Source organism: Phasianus colchicus, chromosome 15 (assembly GCF_987193195.1).
Source record: "Phasianus colchicus chromosome 15, bPhaCol1.hap1.1, whole genome shotgun sequence".
Taxonomy (NCBI): domain Eukaryota; kingdom Metazoa; phylum Chordata; class Aves; order Galliformes; family Phasianidae; genus Phasianus; species Phasianus colchicus.
The window spans coordinates 2,191,011-2,206,589 of record NC_143450.1 but is presented as its reverse complement, the minus strand read 5'-3'; the positions used below and the strand labels follow the sequence as shown (position 1 = coordinate 2,206,589).

Here is a 15,579-nt window from a genome sequence, read left to right as displayed (position 1 = left end):
GAGCTGCATCAGAAGTTTAGCTATCAGGTCGAGGGAAGTGATTCTCTCTCTCTACTCTGCTCTTGTAAGACTTCACCTGGAGTACCATGTTCAACCCTGGGTGTCACCAGCACAAAAAGACATGGAGCTACTGGAGAAAGTCAAAAGGAATGTTAAAAGGATGGTCAGATAGCTGGTGCACTTCTCTTATAAAGAACCGCAGGGAGGTGAATGTTTAGCCTGGAAGAGAGAAAGCTCCAGAGAGAACTTAAAGCAGCCTTCTAGTACTTGAAAGGGCCTACAGGAAAACTGAGGAGGGACCCTATAAGGGAATGTGGTGATAGGGCAAAGGGGTAAGTTATAAACTAAAAGAGAGTAGGTTTAGATTAGACATTAGGAAAAATTATGAGGGCAATAAAACACTGGAATAGGTTGTTCAGAGATGCTGTGCATCGCCCATACTTGAAAGCATTCAGGCCTCAGTGGATGGGGCTTTGAGCAACCATCTCGTGGGTGGCAGTCCTGCATGTGGCAGCAGATTGAAACTAGATGGTCTTTAATATCCTCTTCAACCCAAAACGTTTTATGTCATAATTTCATAATATGATTCTATCTGAGCAAACAGGTTTGACTTTCTTACACTTGAAGATCTGCCGCTGCACAAGCCCTCTCTCAGTGCTCACAAAAAACCAGGATCTTACTTCAATCCTGCAGTGATCTTACTGCCCTAAAAATTCATGTTGCTGGAGTGTTCTCATTGCTTTCCTATCACTGCCATAGGAAGAAAAGCAAGATAGGCAGAAGGCCAAAAACCTGCATGTAAATTGTGATTTTGTTTCTGAGGGAATGGAAGAGCACAAGCTAAAAGTCAGCTTTCTCACTTACAAACATATCACTGACAGCCAAGCAAAACTAGGAATTCCAGTTACTGAGAAAACCACTGCAGTCAAACCAGAGCTATCAGATCCCATCCCTTCCAGCATTTGAAAGGCAGCAGCGTAGTATCAGTGCCATACAACCCAGCCCCCAGTCACTTTTAATTTGTGTGTCTATGATGAAGCATGTCCACATCTCTTGACTAAGCTGAGTATTATTTCAACAAGTCCCAAAATTCAAAAATTGTTTCTGGCAAATGTCATGTGCTCACTTTTGCTTGAACAAGCCATGGAAAAACAGAGAGATGCCACAATCACAAAAAGTAACGATATCTCACCCAAGCACTAAACCCCATTCAAAGCTGTATCAACACAGCCACTGAAGCAGAAGAACAAAAAGACTCCACAGGGCCTGGAGTACGACCCTCATATACACCAACTCTGTTTCTCTCTACATATCACTGTGAAGAGATCCTTCCCTTCTAATGGATAGAAAAATACGTTTTACTACTGCCTCTGACCAGTTTTCTGGTAGTAGATAATTGATATTCCTCCAAGCTGCTCCTATGCAACATCACAGTAACAAATAACTAATCATTCACAATGAAAAACTATTTTGAATTCATAGAGTTTTAGGAAACAAAAGAAAGCAGACATAGATATCTGTATTTAAGGCCCTGGACGAATTGTACATTAGACAAAGAAAATATACTTTGTCAGAGCAGCTGCTACAGAAGCTGTCACTTAAAACACACAGAGGAGATACATTACGCAGCATTTCCTAGTTACTACAACATCTCATGGCCAAGACCGTGCACAGAGCACTTTGCCATGTCCACGATGCACTAACAAGCCAGGTTACAAGGAGCAAAATATCTAATCTCAAGACACAGTAACAGAACACTAAACAAAGGTGAAATGCAAATGAAATTGAAAACACATAAAGCAATAAAATAATTAAATAAAACGTTTTTTAAAAGGTCAGAACACCATCAAAGACAAAAAAGAAGGATAAAATGAAGAACATACCTCTGCGGAAGGACGGTCTCCATTCTCCACGACGGGATCAGCCGTCGGAACGAGAGCATCGGAAACCTCCGAAGGCGGCCGGGCCGGGAGCGTGTCGCAGCAGCTGCCGCCCGCGCAGCGCGGCTGGCTCTTGCGCGAGTCGGCGGTGAGCGACACGTCGTGCGAGTAGGAGCGCAGGAAGGCGCGGACGCCGTCGATGCCCACGAAGTGCGAGGCCGGCACGCCGCGCCAGGCGCCCACGGCCGAAGGCGCCGGAGGCGGCCGCGAGAGGCGCCAGCGGCGCAGGCGCAGCGCCAGCAGCAGCAGCAGCAAGGCGACGAAGAGGCACGACACGGCCGCCACGGCCAGCACCAGCCAGCGCGTCAGGCTGCCGGCGGGCTCGGCCGGCGCCGCCGCGCTGCCCAGCTCCGACAGCAGCTCGGCCACGCTCTCGGCCAGCACCACCGTCAGCGTGGCCGTGGCCGACAGCGCCGGCCGGCCCCGGTCCTTCACCACCACCACCAGGCTGTGCCGCGCCGCGTCGCGGGCCAGCGGCGAGCGCGCCGTGCGCACCTCGCCGCTGTGCAGCCCCACGCGGAACAGCCCCGGCTCCGTCGCCTTGGCCAGCTCGTACGACAGCCACGCGTTCTGCCCCGCGTCCGCGTCCACCGCCACCACCTTGGCCACCAGCGCGCCGGGCTCCGACGAGCGCGGCGCCAGCTCCACGCCCGCCCAGCTCCACGCGCCCGCGACGGACCCCGAGCCCGGACCCAAACCTGAACCCGGACCCGGACCAGGCGCCGGCGGGTACAGCACCTGCGGCGCGTTGTCGTTCTCGTCCGCGATCAGCAGCCGCACCGACACGTTGCTGCTGAGCGGCGGCGCGCCGCCGTCCTCCGCCCGCACCCACAGCTCCACCTCGCGCACCTCCTCGTAGTCGAACGAGCGCAGCGCGTACAGCGCGCCCGTCTCCGCCTGCACCGACACGTAGGACGACAGCGGCGCGCCCCGCAGCCGCCCCTCCCGCAGCCGGTAGCGCACGCGCGCGTTCTGCCCCCAGTCCGCGTCCCACGCGCGCACCGTCAGCACCAGCGCGCCCTCGGCGTTGTTCTCCGCCAGCCGGGCGCTGTAGCGCGCCTCCGCGAACACCGGCGCGTTGTCGTTCACGTCCAGCACCCGCAGCGCCAGCACCGCGCCGCTCTGCAGCGCCGGCGACCCGCCGTCCGCCGCCCGCACCGTCACGTTGTACTCCGACGCCCGCTCGCGGTCCAGCTCCCGCGCCGTCACCACGCTGTAGTAGTCGTCCAGCGCCCGCTCCAGGCGGAACGGGACGCTCTCGCCCAGGCTGCACCGCACCTCCCCGTTCGCGCCCGAGTCGCGGTCCTGCACGTGCAGCAGGGCCACCACCGTCCCCGGCGCCGCGTCCTCCGAGATCTCGCTCAGCGCCGACCGCACCGAAATCTCGGGCGCGTTGTCGTTCACGTCCGTCACCGAGATCATCACTTTGGCTTTGTCAGAAAGGCCACCGCCATCCTGCGCCTGAACAAGAAGCTCGTAGGATTCTCCTTCCTCGAAGTCTAGGTTCCTCACCAGCCTGATCTTTCCAGAATCTGGCTCAAGATGGAATATCTTCGAAGCTTTTTGAGCAATTTTATTCAGCGAATATTTTACTTCTCCATTGGTTCCGTCGTCGGGATCGGTGGCGGTGACGCTGAGCAGCGTGGAGCGCACGGGCACGTCCTCGGGCACTCGCACCGTGTACACCGCCTGGCTGAACGCGGGCGCGTTGTCGTTGGCGTCCAGCACAGCCACGCGGATGCGCGCCGTGCCCGTCCGCGCCGGCTCGCCGCCGTCGCTCGCCCTCAGCAGCAGCTCGTGAAACGCCGCCTCCTCCCGGTCCAGCGCCTTGGCCAGCACCAGCTCGGGATACGTCTCGCCGTCGACTCCCGCCTGCACCGACAGCGAGAAGTGCTCGTCACCGCTCAGCGCGTAGCTCTGCAGGGAGTTCGCACCCACGTCCGGGTCGTGAGCCTCGGGCAGGGGAAATCGCGACCCTGGTGCTGTCACCTCGCTCATTTTCAGTTCTATTTCTGCCTCTCGGAAGCTGGGCGTATTGTCGTTAATGTCAGTGATTTCCACTTCGATTGCATAAACCTTCATCTCGCCCTCCACGATCAGCTCACAGCGCAGCACGCATTCCGATTCGCTCTCGCACAGCTGCTCCCTGTCGATCCTCTCGGCCGTCACCAAGTGGCCGCTGCTCGCATGCAGAGCGAAGTACTGCGCCCTGCCTTGGGACACCACTCGGGCGCCGCGGGCGCCCAGCGCCGCCAGCTCCAGCGCCAGGTCCTTGGCCACGTCGCCCACGAACGAGCCCTTGGGCAGCTCCTCGGGCACCGAGTAGCGCAGCTGCCCCCACGCCGCCTCCCACGCCGCCACCAACACGCAGCACAGCAGCGCCCGCTGCCTCCGGCCCCAGCGCCATGCTCTCACCATGATTTCCCCGTCTGTGTGCAGCTTCTCGCTCGCCCCTTCCCGTCCGAAGTAGTCCTGGGTACCACCGCCTCCCCGCCGTGACTCTCCCTGTGCCGTCCGTCCCGGATTTTGCTTCCGAGCTCCCTGCGTCCTCAGACCTGCAGCCCTGGGCTTGTTTGCCGGCTCGCCTCCTTTTTGCCGCACTCCTCCCGCTGTTTTACCCAGCCTTAGCCAACAGCGACACTCGCAGCCTCGCACGACAACTGCAGGCTCTGCCGCGGCACTTACCTCCTTTCCACTCCCCTTGGCTCAATTAGCTGCCACCAGCGTTTCACAGAACAGGGCGTCTGCAGTTCTCTTATATGTTCTTGTAGACACACGCTCAGAAGCCGAATTACCATACCCCGGTACACGAATGCATAAGAAGGACACCACTTGAAATGACTGAGTGTGAACACAGAGTGTACTGAGGTGTTGGGACCTGGCTTTCACTTTCTACCTCTCCTTGTGACACCTTCTGCCCACTGCATTGCTTCTTAAGCAAAAACTCGTAGGGGCTGCCAGTTTCAGAGGACAAAAACTGCTGTAAAACATGTATTTCTGAGATGCCTCATGCACTCTTGTATTCAGCTTAGTAAGATTGAGAGCCAGCTGTTTTACAACAGGCACTGATGGTTTATTGTGATGCCAGTGAGGAAAGCACTCATACTGTGACTGCCATCCACACTACCACTGTGTAGAGTGGGAATAATAGGAAGAAACTAGCGCGGATAACCTCATTTCACTGGAGATGTTGGGAACCTGAGAATCCTATCTTCCAGAAGGACTTTGGCCACATGCAACATGCTAAGCAGACCCCAGATGTGAGGGTTTCTCTTTTCACTTAAGCTATATTAGGGTTCCCTCATTTGTTCCTGATTGTGACTATTTCCTCTCATACTGGCACTGGACAACACAGAACCATCTTCTTTACGCCATTCTTCTTGTTGTTTATTTATATGATAGGATCTCCTGCAGTATGACCCTCTTTTACTGGGGGAGTAATTAACTGGACCCAGGTGTGACCTCAATAAGGGTGAGCAGAGCGGAAGGATTACCTCCTTCAACCTGTTGGCAATGCTTTGACTAATGCAACACAGGACACTGTTAACTGTTTTGTGGAAAGGGCACACTACTGTATTACATTCAACTTACTGTCCACTGGAAGATTCTCATAGCCTCTTCAACCAAGCTGTAGGTGCATGTTTGCCCCTATATGCAGGATATTGCTTCTCTCCTTGTGGAATTCCATGACCATCCTTCCCATTCCTCCAGCTTGTCCAAGTCACTCTGGAAGGCAATATGACTTTCTGCTGTATCCACTCCTCCTGGTTGTGTCATCTGCAGGCTTGTAAATGGTACACTCCATCGTTCAATCCTTAATTAGGATGTTAAACAGAACTGAAACGAGTATTGACCCCTTGGGGTACAGCCAAAACCACCTCCAACTAGATTTTGCACAACTCATCACCGCCCTCCAGTCCCAACTGTCCTGTCAGCCTTTATGCTCAAGGATCATAAGGTTCCGAGAGAGCTGCCAGCAGATCATTGCTCCCCTTATTTTCTTTTATGTTGTGTGGGCAACATCTCCAACCTGAGCAAATGTGCTTGCTCATTTTTACCCCAATCAAGGAACCAGATAAGAAAAAGCCTTCTAGCCTTTGGAAAACCCTTGGATTCCTCTATAGAATTTTCACAGAACGAGGGAATCCGTATTTGGAAGGGACCCATAAGGATCACTGATTTCAAGTCCCAGCCATCTTCTGGTGAAGAACCTTTGCCTTATACCCAACTTGATTGTCCCCTGATGCTGCTCCATGCCATTCCCTTGGGTCCTCCAGACAGAGGAGATCAGTGACTTCCCTTCCACTCCCCTTTGTGAGTAAACTGTAGGCCACTGTGAGATCTCCCCTTAGTTTCATAATATCCTATTATAATAGTGTCAGAGTATCTCAATAACTAAGTGTAGCAATTGGGCAGATCAATACAATGGGAGGATCAGCACAATAGAAAGATGCTATAAGGGAAGGGAAAAAGATTGCTTACCTGTATCAGAAGATTTCAGGTTTGCAGGAGAAAGCTCTACAAGAGAGAGACCTCCAAAAAGAGATCTTCCCCATTGCAGTCAGCCCTTAAATGGGGTCTAAGAAAGGTGCAACCAGGCTTCACTCTTCCAGTCACACGGCTGAATTGCCTTCCCCTTTGCTCCCAGGGCTGACCCACTCCTTTCCCTAGGTGCTCAATCAGTGGTTCAGGCCATGACTCAACAGTTCCCATACACCCAGTATCATAGAATTGAAGAATCACACAATCATAGAATCATGGAATCATAGAATGGCTTGGATTGGAAGGGACCTTAAAGCCCATCCAGTTCCAATCTTCCTGCTGTGCGCAAGATTTCCACCCACTAGATCGGGCTGCCCAGGGTCATATCCACCTTGAATTTGAATGCCTTTAGGGATGGGGTATCCACAGCTATGGGCACCCTATGTTAGTGCCTCACTACCCTTAGGGTAAAGAATTTCCTCCCAGCATCTAATCTAAATCCCGTTTCTTTTCGTTTAAAACTGTCCTCCCTTGTCCTGTCATTATCAGACCATCTAAAAAGTCCCTCTACTTCCTATTTATAAGCTCCCTTTAAGTAGTGGAAGACCGCAATGAGGTCTCCTCAGAGACTTCTCTTCTCCAGATGAGCGAGCCCAGCTGCTTCAACCTTTCTTCATAGAAAAGGTGCTCCAGTCCCTTGATCATCTTTCTGGCCTTGTCTGTACCAACTCCAACAGCTTCTCTGTTGTGCTGAGGGCTGCAGACCTGCACACAGTATTCCAGGTCGTACTTTATGAGGGCAGAATAAAGGAGGACAATTACCTCCCTTACATTGCTGGCCATCCCTCTATTGATACAGCCCAGGACACTGTTGGCCTTCTGGGCTTCAAGCGCACACTGCTGGCTTGTGTCAAGCTTTTCACAGAATCACAGAATCACAGAATTGCTGGGGTTGGAAGGGACCTCAAGGATCATGAATCTCCAACCCCCCTGCAACACATAGGGCCACCAACCTCCTCATTTAATGCTAGACCAGGCTGCCCAGGGCCCCATCCAATCTGGCCTTGAACACCTCCAGGGACGGGGCATCCACAACCTCCCTGGGCAGCCTGTTCCAGTACCTCACCACTCTCTCTGTAAAGAATTTCCCCCTGACATCCAACCTAAATCTCCCTTCCCTCAGCTTAAAACCATTTCCTCTTGTCCTGCTGTCACTCACCTTTTCAAAGAGTTGATTCCCCTCCTGTTTGTAGGCTCCCTTTAGGTACTGAAATGCTGCAATGAGGTCACCCCGCAGCCTTCTTTTCTCCAGGCTGAACAAGCCCAGCTCCTTCAGCCTGTCCTCATAGGGGAGGTGCTCCAGTCCCCTGATCATCTTAGTGGCTCTCCTCTGGACCCTCTCCAACAGTTCCCTGTCTTTCTTGTACTTGGGGCTCCAGACTTGGACACAGTATTCCAGATGGGGCCTCACAAGAGCAGAGTAGAGGGGAACAATCACCTCCCTATCCCTGCTGGCCACCCCTCTTTCGATGGAGCCCAGGATCCCATTTGCCTTCCGAGCCGCAAGGGCACACTGCTGGCTCATGTTAAGTTTTTCATCTGTCAAGACCCCCAGGTCCTTCTCCACAGGGCTGCTCTCAAGGCCCGCTCCTTCCAGTCTGTATGGATGCCTGGGATTCCTCCGGTCCAAGTGCAAAACTCTGCACTTTGCCGTGTTGAACCTCATCAGGTTCACCCGGGCCCACCTTTCCAGACTCTCGAGGTCCCTCTGAATGGCATCCCTTCCTTCAACCGTGTCGACCGCACCACTCAGCTTGGTATCGTCAGCAAACTTGCTGAGGGTGCACTCAATTCCGTCATCGATGTCATTGATAAAGATGTTAAAGAGCACCGGTCCCAAGACAGACCCCTGGGGGACGCTGCTCGTTACCGGCCTCCACCTGGACATAGAGCCATTGATGACCACCCTTTATCTGCAGCCTTTCAACCAGTTTCTTATCCATTGAGTGGCCCACCCATCAAATCCACATCCCTCCAGTTTGGAGATAAGGATGTGGTGGGGGACCATGTCAAAGGCCTTGCTCAAGTCCAGGTAATTGACATTGGTCGCCTTTCCTTTTGTCCACCGATGCCGTCACTCCATCATAAAAGGCCACCAGATTGGCCAAGCATGATCTTCCTCTGGTGAAGCCGTGCTGGCTGTCACGGATCACACGCCCTTTCCTCATGTGATCAAGCATGTCATCCAGGATGATCTGTTCCATAATCTTCCTAAGCACAGAGGTGAGACTCACCAGCCTGTAGTTCCCGGGGTCCTCCTTGCTCCCTTTCTTGTAAATGGGAGTGACGTGACCCTTCCTCCAGTCATCCGGGACCACACCTGACAGCCACGACTTCTCAAATATGATGGAGAGTGGCTTGGCAACCACCTCAGCCAGCTCCTTCCGAATCCTGGGATGCACGCCAGAACCCCCAAATGCATCTTCATGGGGCTGCTCTCAAGGAATTCTCCCAGTCTGTACACATATCTGAGATTGTCCTGACCATTGCACTTGCATTTGTTCAGCTTCATTCAATTCATACAGGCTCATTTCTCCAGCTTGTCCAGGTCCATTAGATGGTACCCCTTCTTTCTGTCATACCATTTACACCGCTCAGCTTAGTGTTATTTGCAGGCTTGCTGGGTGTGCACTCATTCTCACTGTCTAGCTTGTTAAAAAAGATGCTGAAGAGCACTGGTCCCAAGATGTGCCCAAGGACACCATTCATCTTGTCTCCACTGGACACAGACCACTTACCGTAATTCAATGGCTGTGACCATCCAACTGATTCCTTATCCTCTGAATAGTCCACCCTTCTAATTCTTCTCTTTCCAACTTAGAGATAAGGATGTGGGATGGGAACATGCCAAAGGCCTTGCACAAGTCCAGGTAGATGATACCAGTTACTCTTCCTATGTCCACTGATGCTGTTGCTTCATTGCAGAAGGCCACCACATTGGGTAGGCAAGATCTGGCCTTGGTGAAGCTGTGCTGGATGTCTTACATCACTTCCTTCTCTTACATGTACTTTAATGTAGCTTCCAGGAGGATCCGCATATCTTCATAGGCACAGAAATATGTCTCACCATGCTGTAGATCTTCAAGTATGATGTCTCAGGTGATGTTTCCCTTTTTCTAGTCTCTGAGGAACTCACTTGACTGCAGTGACTTTTCAAATATGATGAGAGTGGCTTAGCAAATACATCAGGATGTGTGTCATATAGATTTGTTGTCGTGTTCCATCCATGAAGGGAAGGAGAATTCACTAACACCCTCAGTTAGATAAGATAAAACTACAGTCAAGGTCCAAAGAAAATCTTCTCATTCATCAGAGGGTACACTTCTTCTGATCTTTCTCTTCTGATTGGTGTACCTGTAGAATCTCTCCTTGTTAACTTACATCTCTTGCCAAGTTTAGGTATAACTGTTCCTTGGCTTTCCTGATCCCATCTCTGCATGTCTGGATGGCATCTCTATCTTATTCCCAGGCCTCACATCCCTGCTTCTGCTGCTTGTGCATTTTGTTCTTATCCATCAGTTTGACCAGACCAGCAAATCCAGCCAGTTTGCCCATTTCCTGCCTTCGTTGCAAGTTTCCTCTTCTCTAGGCTGAACAAATCATGGGATGTCAGCTGCTCCTCATATGTCCAACTTTCTAGATCCTTCACCATCTTCACAGGATTATTTCTAGTAGTTTTATGTCCTTAAATCGTACTGCCTGGAACTGCACCCAGTGCTTGAGGTGAGGCCACATCAGGCAGAGCAGAGCAGGACAGTCTCTTCTCTCACGTGGTTGGCAGTGCTGGGTCTGATCCATCCTGGAGTATGGATGGCCCTTTTGACTGTCAGAGTATATTATGACTCAGATTCAATTTGTTGCCAGCTGGAACCCAAGTTCCCTTTCTGCCAGGCTGCTCTCCAACCTCTCATCTCCCCATCTGAACATATATCCATGACTGTCCTGTCCCATGTGCAGAATCAAGCACTTGCTCTTGTTAAACTGCATGTGGTTGGTGGTTGTCCAACCCTTCAAATTTTCAAGATCTCTCTGCAAAGTCTCTCTATCCTTGAAAGAATAGACATCTCCTCCCAGTTTGGTGTCATCCCCAAACTTACTATACTGTCAAGGCCTAAATCCAGGTCACTGATGAAAACATTAAAGAGAACTGGCCCTGAAATGGAGCCCTGTGGAACCCCCCTAGTAACTGGTCATCAGCCTGATGGAAGTCCATTTACCACAACACTTTGAGTCTTACTCATCAACCAATTGCTCACCTGTTGTATTATGTTTTTGTCTAGCCATGTGCTGGAGAAAATGTATAGAAGGATACTGTGAGAAACAGTCTTGAAAGCTTTGCTGAAATCCCAAAAGATTACATCAGCTAGGTTTTCCTTGGTCAGCTAGGTGGGAAGTCTTTTCACAGGAGATTAAGCACATTGAATAGGACTTTCCCTTCATGAACCTATGTTGGCTGTGACCAATGACTGCATAGACTTTCAAGTGCTTTTCAGTAACTCCCAGAAAAATCTCCTCTGTAGTTTTGCCAGGTACCAAAGTGAGACTGACAGGCCTATAATTATCAATGTCTTCAATTTTTCCCTCTTTGCAAACAGTGGCAATGACTGCCAGCATGCAGTCAACTGGAAACTCTCCTGATTCCCAAGATATATAAAAAATAATTGAGAGGTGTCTCATGATGACAGCCAGCTCTTTCAGTACCCTGGCATGAATCCTATTGGGACTCACAGATTTATATGTATCCAGCTGGCATGGTATATTCCATAAACCTAATAGAATAACACTGGAGAGTCTTTATCCACAACTTTTATTGAAGGAATGGCACTCAGGTGTTCTTTTATTTCAGTATTACAGACAAGATCATCTTGATTTACAAATACACAGTTTATAACTTCAGCTCAAAATGGCATGAGAGTTTCCAAATATTTAGTGCCGTACCACATATCATCCCAATAATCAATTATTGTATGTGGGGTGACAGTACTTCTTAAAGGGAATAGATAAGACAGTTAAAACTGAGTTTGTAAAACAAAAGGGAAAAAAAAAAAAAAAAAAAAAAAACAGTGAGAAAATGCTAGATTTGCAAGAAAAATCTGGAAAATCATATTACAATAGATTTTCATATAGAGAAGCTTCAGCAAACAGGAATGAAAGCCAAACAGGAAGGTCCTTGGTTGCATACACTTATCTCAGTAGTGACTTCTATGTCCTCTGAGGCAACTCGTGGACTTGTCCTAGAATGCATCCAAACACAATGTACATATTTGCACAGCTGAGTAAAGCTTATCCCAACATTATCAGTGCTGCTATATTATGGAGGCAACCCAAAGGAGACACATCATCCACATTTTATAGACTCTTTCTGTGAAGTTTTTAACTCTCTCTTAGAGAACTGTTGGACTCAGAGAAATGATCCATTTTGATAGTTAATATGCAAGAGCGTATATCATAATGTGTGGATGAGAGCAACTTCTTGGGAAGCACTAGTGCAATTCATGTAGAAACAATTGTTACATGGGAACACATTGACCAGAAGGCAAAATACAAATCTCAGAGAGAAAGAGATCTGTAATCCAGCAAAGAAAGACAGTAATACTTATACTGCAATGCAACACAGACCTCACAGTTCCTTGCACAGCTGACATGGCAGGTAAGCTATGCTGAATTGTCCAGAGCAGAGGATTTATGTGTGCAGTTTCACAGTTTTGTTCCAGAACTGAGTAAGAAAGAGTGAGCTCTGTAGCTTCAACAGCAGCAAATCAGACAAGACAATAGGGGGACAACAAGGAAATAAACACATTTTAAAAGCAAAGTATCAGAAAAGGTCACAGAACAGATGGAAAATACGTCTACCTACAAAAGAGAAAAATTATTAGCTATCATTTATTGTTTTTATATTGAAGAGGAGAGTAAAAAAGCTTTGTTCTCAAAGAGCATGGTGGCAACATTCTAAGAGAAAATGTAGATTGACTCTGGAGAATATATAGTGCAGTATGTAGCACAGATCACAGTGTAACACAAGTCATAAAATCTCTGCATGTACGGATACAATGCTAATTAAAGGGCAATCCAGTAAGCTGTCCAACAGATTGGGTGTGAAGGCTGTCCAGAGCTACATGATGTTGTGGTCGCAGTTTCAGGGGAATAGACGGAACACAAAAAATTCTTGTGAAATGGGATGTAAATTACAGATGCAGAGCTAATCCCAGGGAAATTGAATTAACAGTAAAATTTGATATGCCACTCTAAACAAGCCATGATGCTGCACGAAGCGCAGAGCCAGTGCTAACTAAAAGCCATTAAACTGTCCCACCGACTGCATCCCGGGGCTCTCGACATCAGCTTCCCCCACGCTCACAGGGACAGCAGGGAAACGCTCCGCATCGTCGCCAGACACCCCCGTGCTGCAGCGCTGCGCTGGCAGGCTGGGGAGGACGGGCTTGAGGAACTTGAACTCGCTCTCGCCCGAGCCCGTGGTGAGGCTGAGCTCGTAGCAATAGGCGTGGGGCAGGGTCCCGGCAGCGGCCCCATCGGCCACGTAGCTCTGCACGCCGCTGGGGCCGTCAAGCACGTGCCCGCTGCTCGGCTCCTTGCTCTTGCACGCCCTGCAAGCCGCAAAGGCCGCCGCCGACACCAAGAAGAGGAGCGACACCAAGACCAAGGCGACGATTAAAGAGGCGGTGAGGGAGCCGTCCTCGTCGTGTGCGCCGGGGCTCTGCTGCGGCAGCTGAGCGTCCCGGGAGCCGCGCAGAAGGAGCACGCTGAGCGCTGCGGTGGCCGACAGCGGCGGCCGCCCGTTGTCCCGCACCAGCACGACGAGCTTCTGCTTGGCCGCGTCCCTCTCCGTCGGCGCCCTCCTCAGGCGCACCTCCCCGCTTTGGGCGCCCACGGCAAACAGCCCCGGCTCCGTGGCCCTCAGCAGCGCGTACGAAAGCCACGAGTTCTGACCCGAGTCGGCGTCCACGGCCACCACTTTGCTCACCAGCTCCCCCGCTTCGGCCCACGCGGGCACCGGCTCGCTCCACGGAGGGCTGCCGTCCTGCGCGCTGGGGTGCAGCACCAGCGGCGCGTTGTCGTTCTCGTCCACCACCAGCAGGCGGACGCGGACGGTGCTGCTGAGGGGAGGGGACCCCGCGTCGGCAGCGCTCACCACCACCTCCAGCTGCCTCAGCTGCTCGTAGTCCAGCGGCCGCAGCACGAACACGCCTCCGTTCTCGGAGTTCACGGACACGCACGAGCAGGGCTCTCGCTCTGGCGGATGGGCCGGCACCAGGGAATAGCTCACCTTGCCGTTGGCTCCCGCGTCCGCGTCCGTTGCCTTCACGGCCCCGACGCGCAGCGCGGGAACGTTGTTCTCGTGCACGTACATGGTGTACGACGTCTGGTTGAAGACGGGGGCGTTGTCGTTGACGTCCGAGATGTCCACGCTGAACGTGTGGCTGCTGCTCAGAGGAGGAGACCCTGCATCTGCTGCCCTGACAACCACCGTCTGCTGGGCTCTCTCCTCCCGGTCCAACGTGCCCACGGTCACCAGCTCGTAGTAGTTCTTGAAGGCTGGCCGGAGCGAGAAGGAGAGCTGCTCTTCCAGGGCACAGCTGACCTGCCCATTCACACCGGAATCCTTGTCAGTGACAGAAAAGAGTGCGACCACTGTCCCAGGTGCTGCATTCTCAGGGATTGGGCTGCTGAAGGAACTGACCACGATCTCGGGTGCATTGTCGTTCACATCCACCACCTCCACAGTCACCTTACACAGTGCTGACAGTCCTCCACCATCCACTGCCCGCACGCTGAGCTCGTATTTCTGTGCAACCTCGAAATTCAAAGGCTTTGTTATACGGATTTCACCACTACTGGGGTCAATGATGAATGCCGACTGGCTCTGGCCTACCGCTTGGCTGAACTGATAGGAAATGTCACCATTCAGTCCCACATCTGCATCAGTAGCCACCACTCGGAGAACCACAGAGCCCTCAGGGGCATTTTCCGAAATCTGCCCAATGTAAAGCTTCTGCGTGAAGATGGGAGCATTGTCATTTGCATCCAGAACAACAACGTGGATTTGAGAGGAACCTGACCGCGGTGGAGAACCCCCATCTGAGGCAACGAGAGTGAAATCCATCTCTGGCATCTCCTCCCTGTCTAGTGGCTTTTCCAAAACAAGTTGAAGAGCATTATCACTTTCACTGTGAGTGCGGTAAGAGACACTGAAATACACGTTCTCAGGAACGATGCTGTAAGCCTGGATGTCATTGCTGCCAATGTCCAGGTCCTGAGCCTCATCCAAAGGGAATCGGGAGCCCGGGTCGCTGGTTTCAGGGATCTTAAAAGTCACCCGTTCGTCCGGGAAGACCGGCGAGTGGTCGTTGATGTCCTCCACCGACACCTCAATGGGAAAGAACTGCAGCGGGTCGGCGAGCAGCAGCTCGAAGGCGAGCGTGCAGGTGCGGGAGCGGCCGCACATCTCCACCCGGTCGAGCCGCTCGGCGACAACGAGGCGGCCGCTGCCGCGCTCCAAGCGAAAGTGCTGCCGGCCGGCCGGCGAGGCGATGCGCGCCCGGCGAGCCGAGAGCTGCGCCGGGGCCAGCCCCGCGTCCTGCGCCACGTCGGCCACCGGCGAGCCGCTCTCGCCCTCCTCGGCCACGGAGTAGCGGATGGGCTGGCAGCGAACGCCCAGCAAAGGCACGCCCAGCAAAGCCCACACACACACCACTTGCCTCGCAGCCGCCATGGCGGGGCGGCGGACAGCCTCCGGCCGGACGGCCTCCCTCCCCGCTCGCCTCCCTCGCCGCCTCTCGCCGAGTGCGGACGGAGCCCGGCGGCAGCGCGGCCGCCACGGCCCGCCGGCGGCTCACGCGGACCTCACGGCAGCACGGACAACGGCTCGCCGCCGCTCTCCGCCGCCGCTCTCCGCCGCCGCCCTCCGCCGCCGCTCTCCGCCGCCGCTCTCCGCCGCCGCTCTCCGCCGCCGCTCTCCGCCGCCGCCCTCCGCCGCCGCTCTCCGCCGCCGCCCTCCGCCGCCGCTCTCCGCCGCCGCTCTCCGCCGCCGCCCTCCGCCGCCGCTCTCCGCCGCCGCTCTCCGCCGCCGCTCTCCGCC

General features: G+C 52.8%; 1 protein-coding gene across 1 annotated transcript; it reads right to left on the bottom strand.

Annotated features, from left to right (window-relative positions):
- Positions 1–11,543: 11,543 nt before the first annotated feature.
- Positions 11,544–15,392, bottom strand: LOC149915859 (protocadherin beta-15-like). The gene has a single exon (XM_090150988.1). The coding sequence runs from the start codon at positions 15,211–15,213 to the stop codon at positions 12,772–12,774; it is 2,442 nt and encodes an 813-aa protein (XP_090007114.1). The 5' UTR covers positions 15,214–15,392; the 3' UTR covers positions 11,544–12,771.
- Between the last annotated feature and the right edge of the window lie 187 nt (positions 15,393–15,579).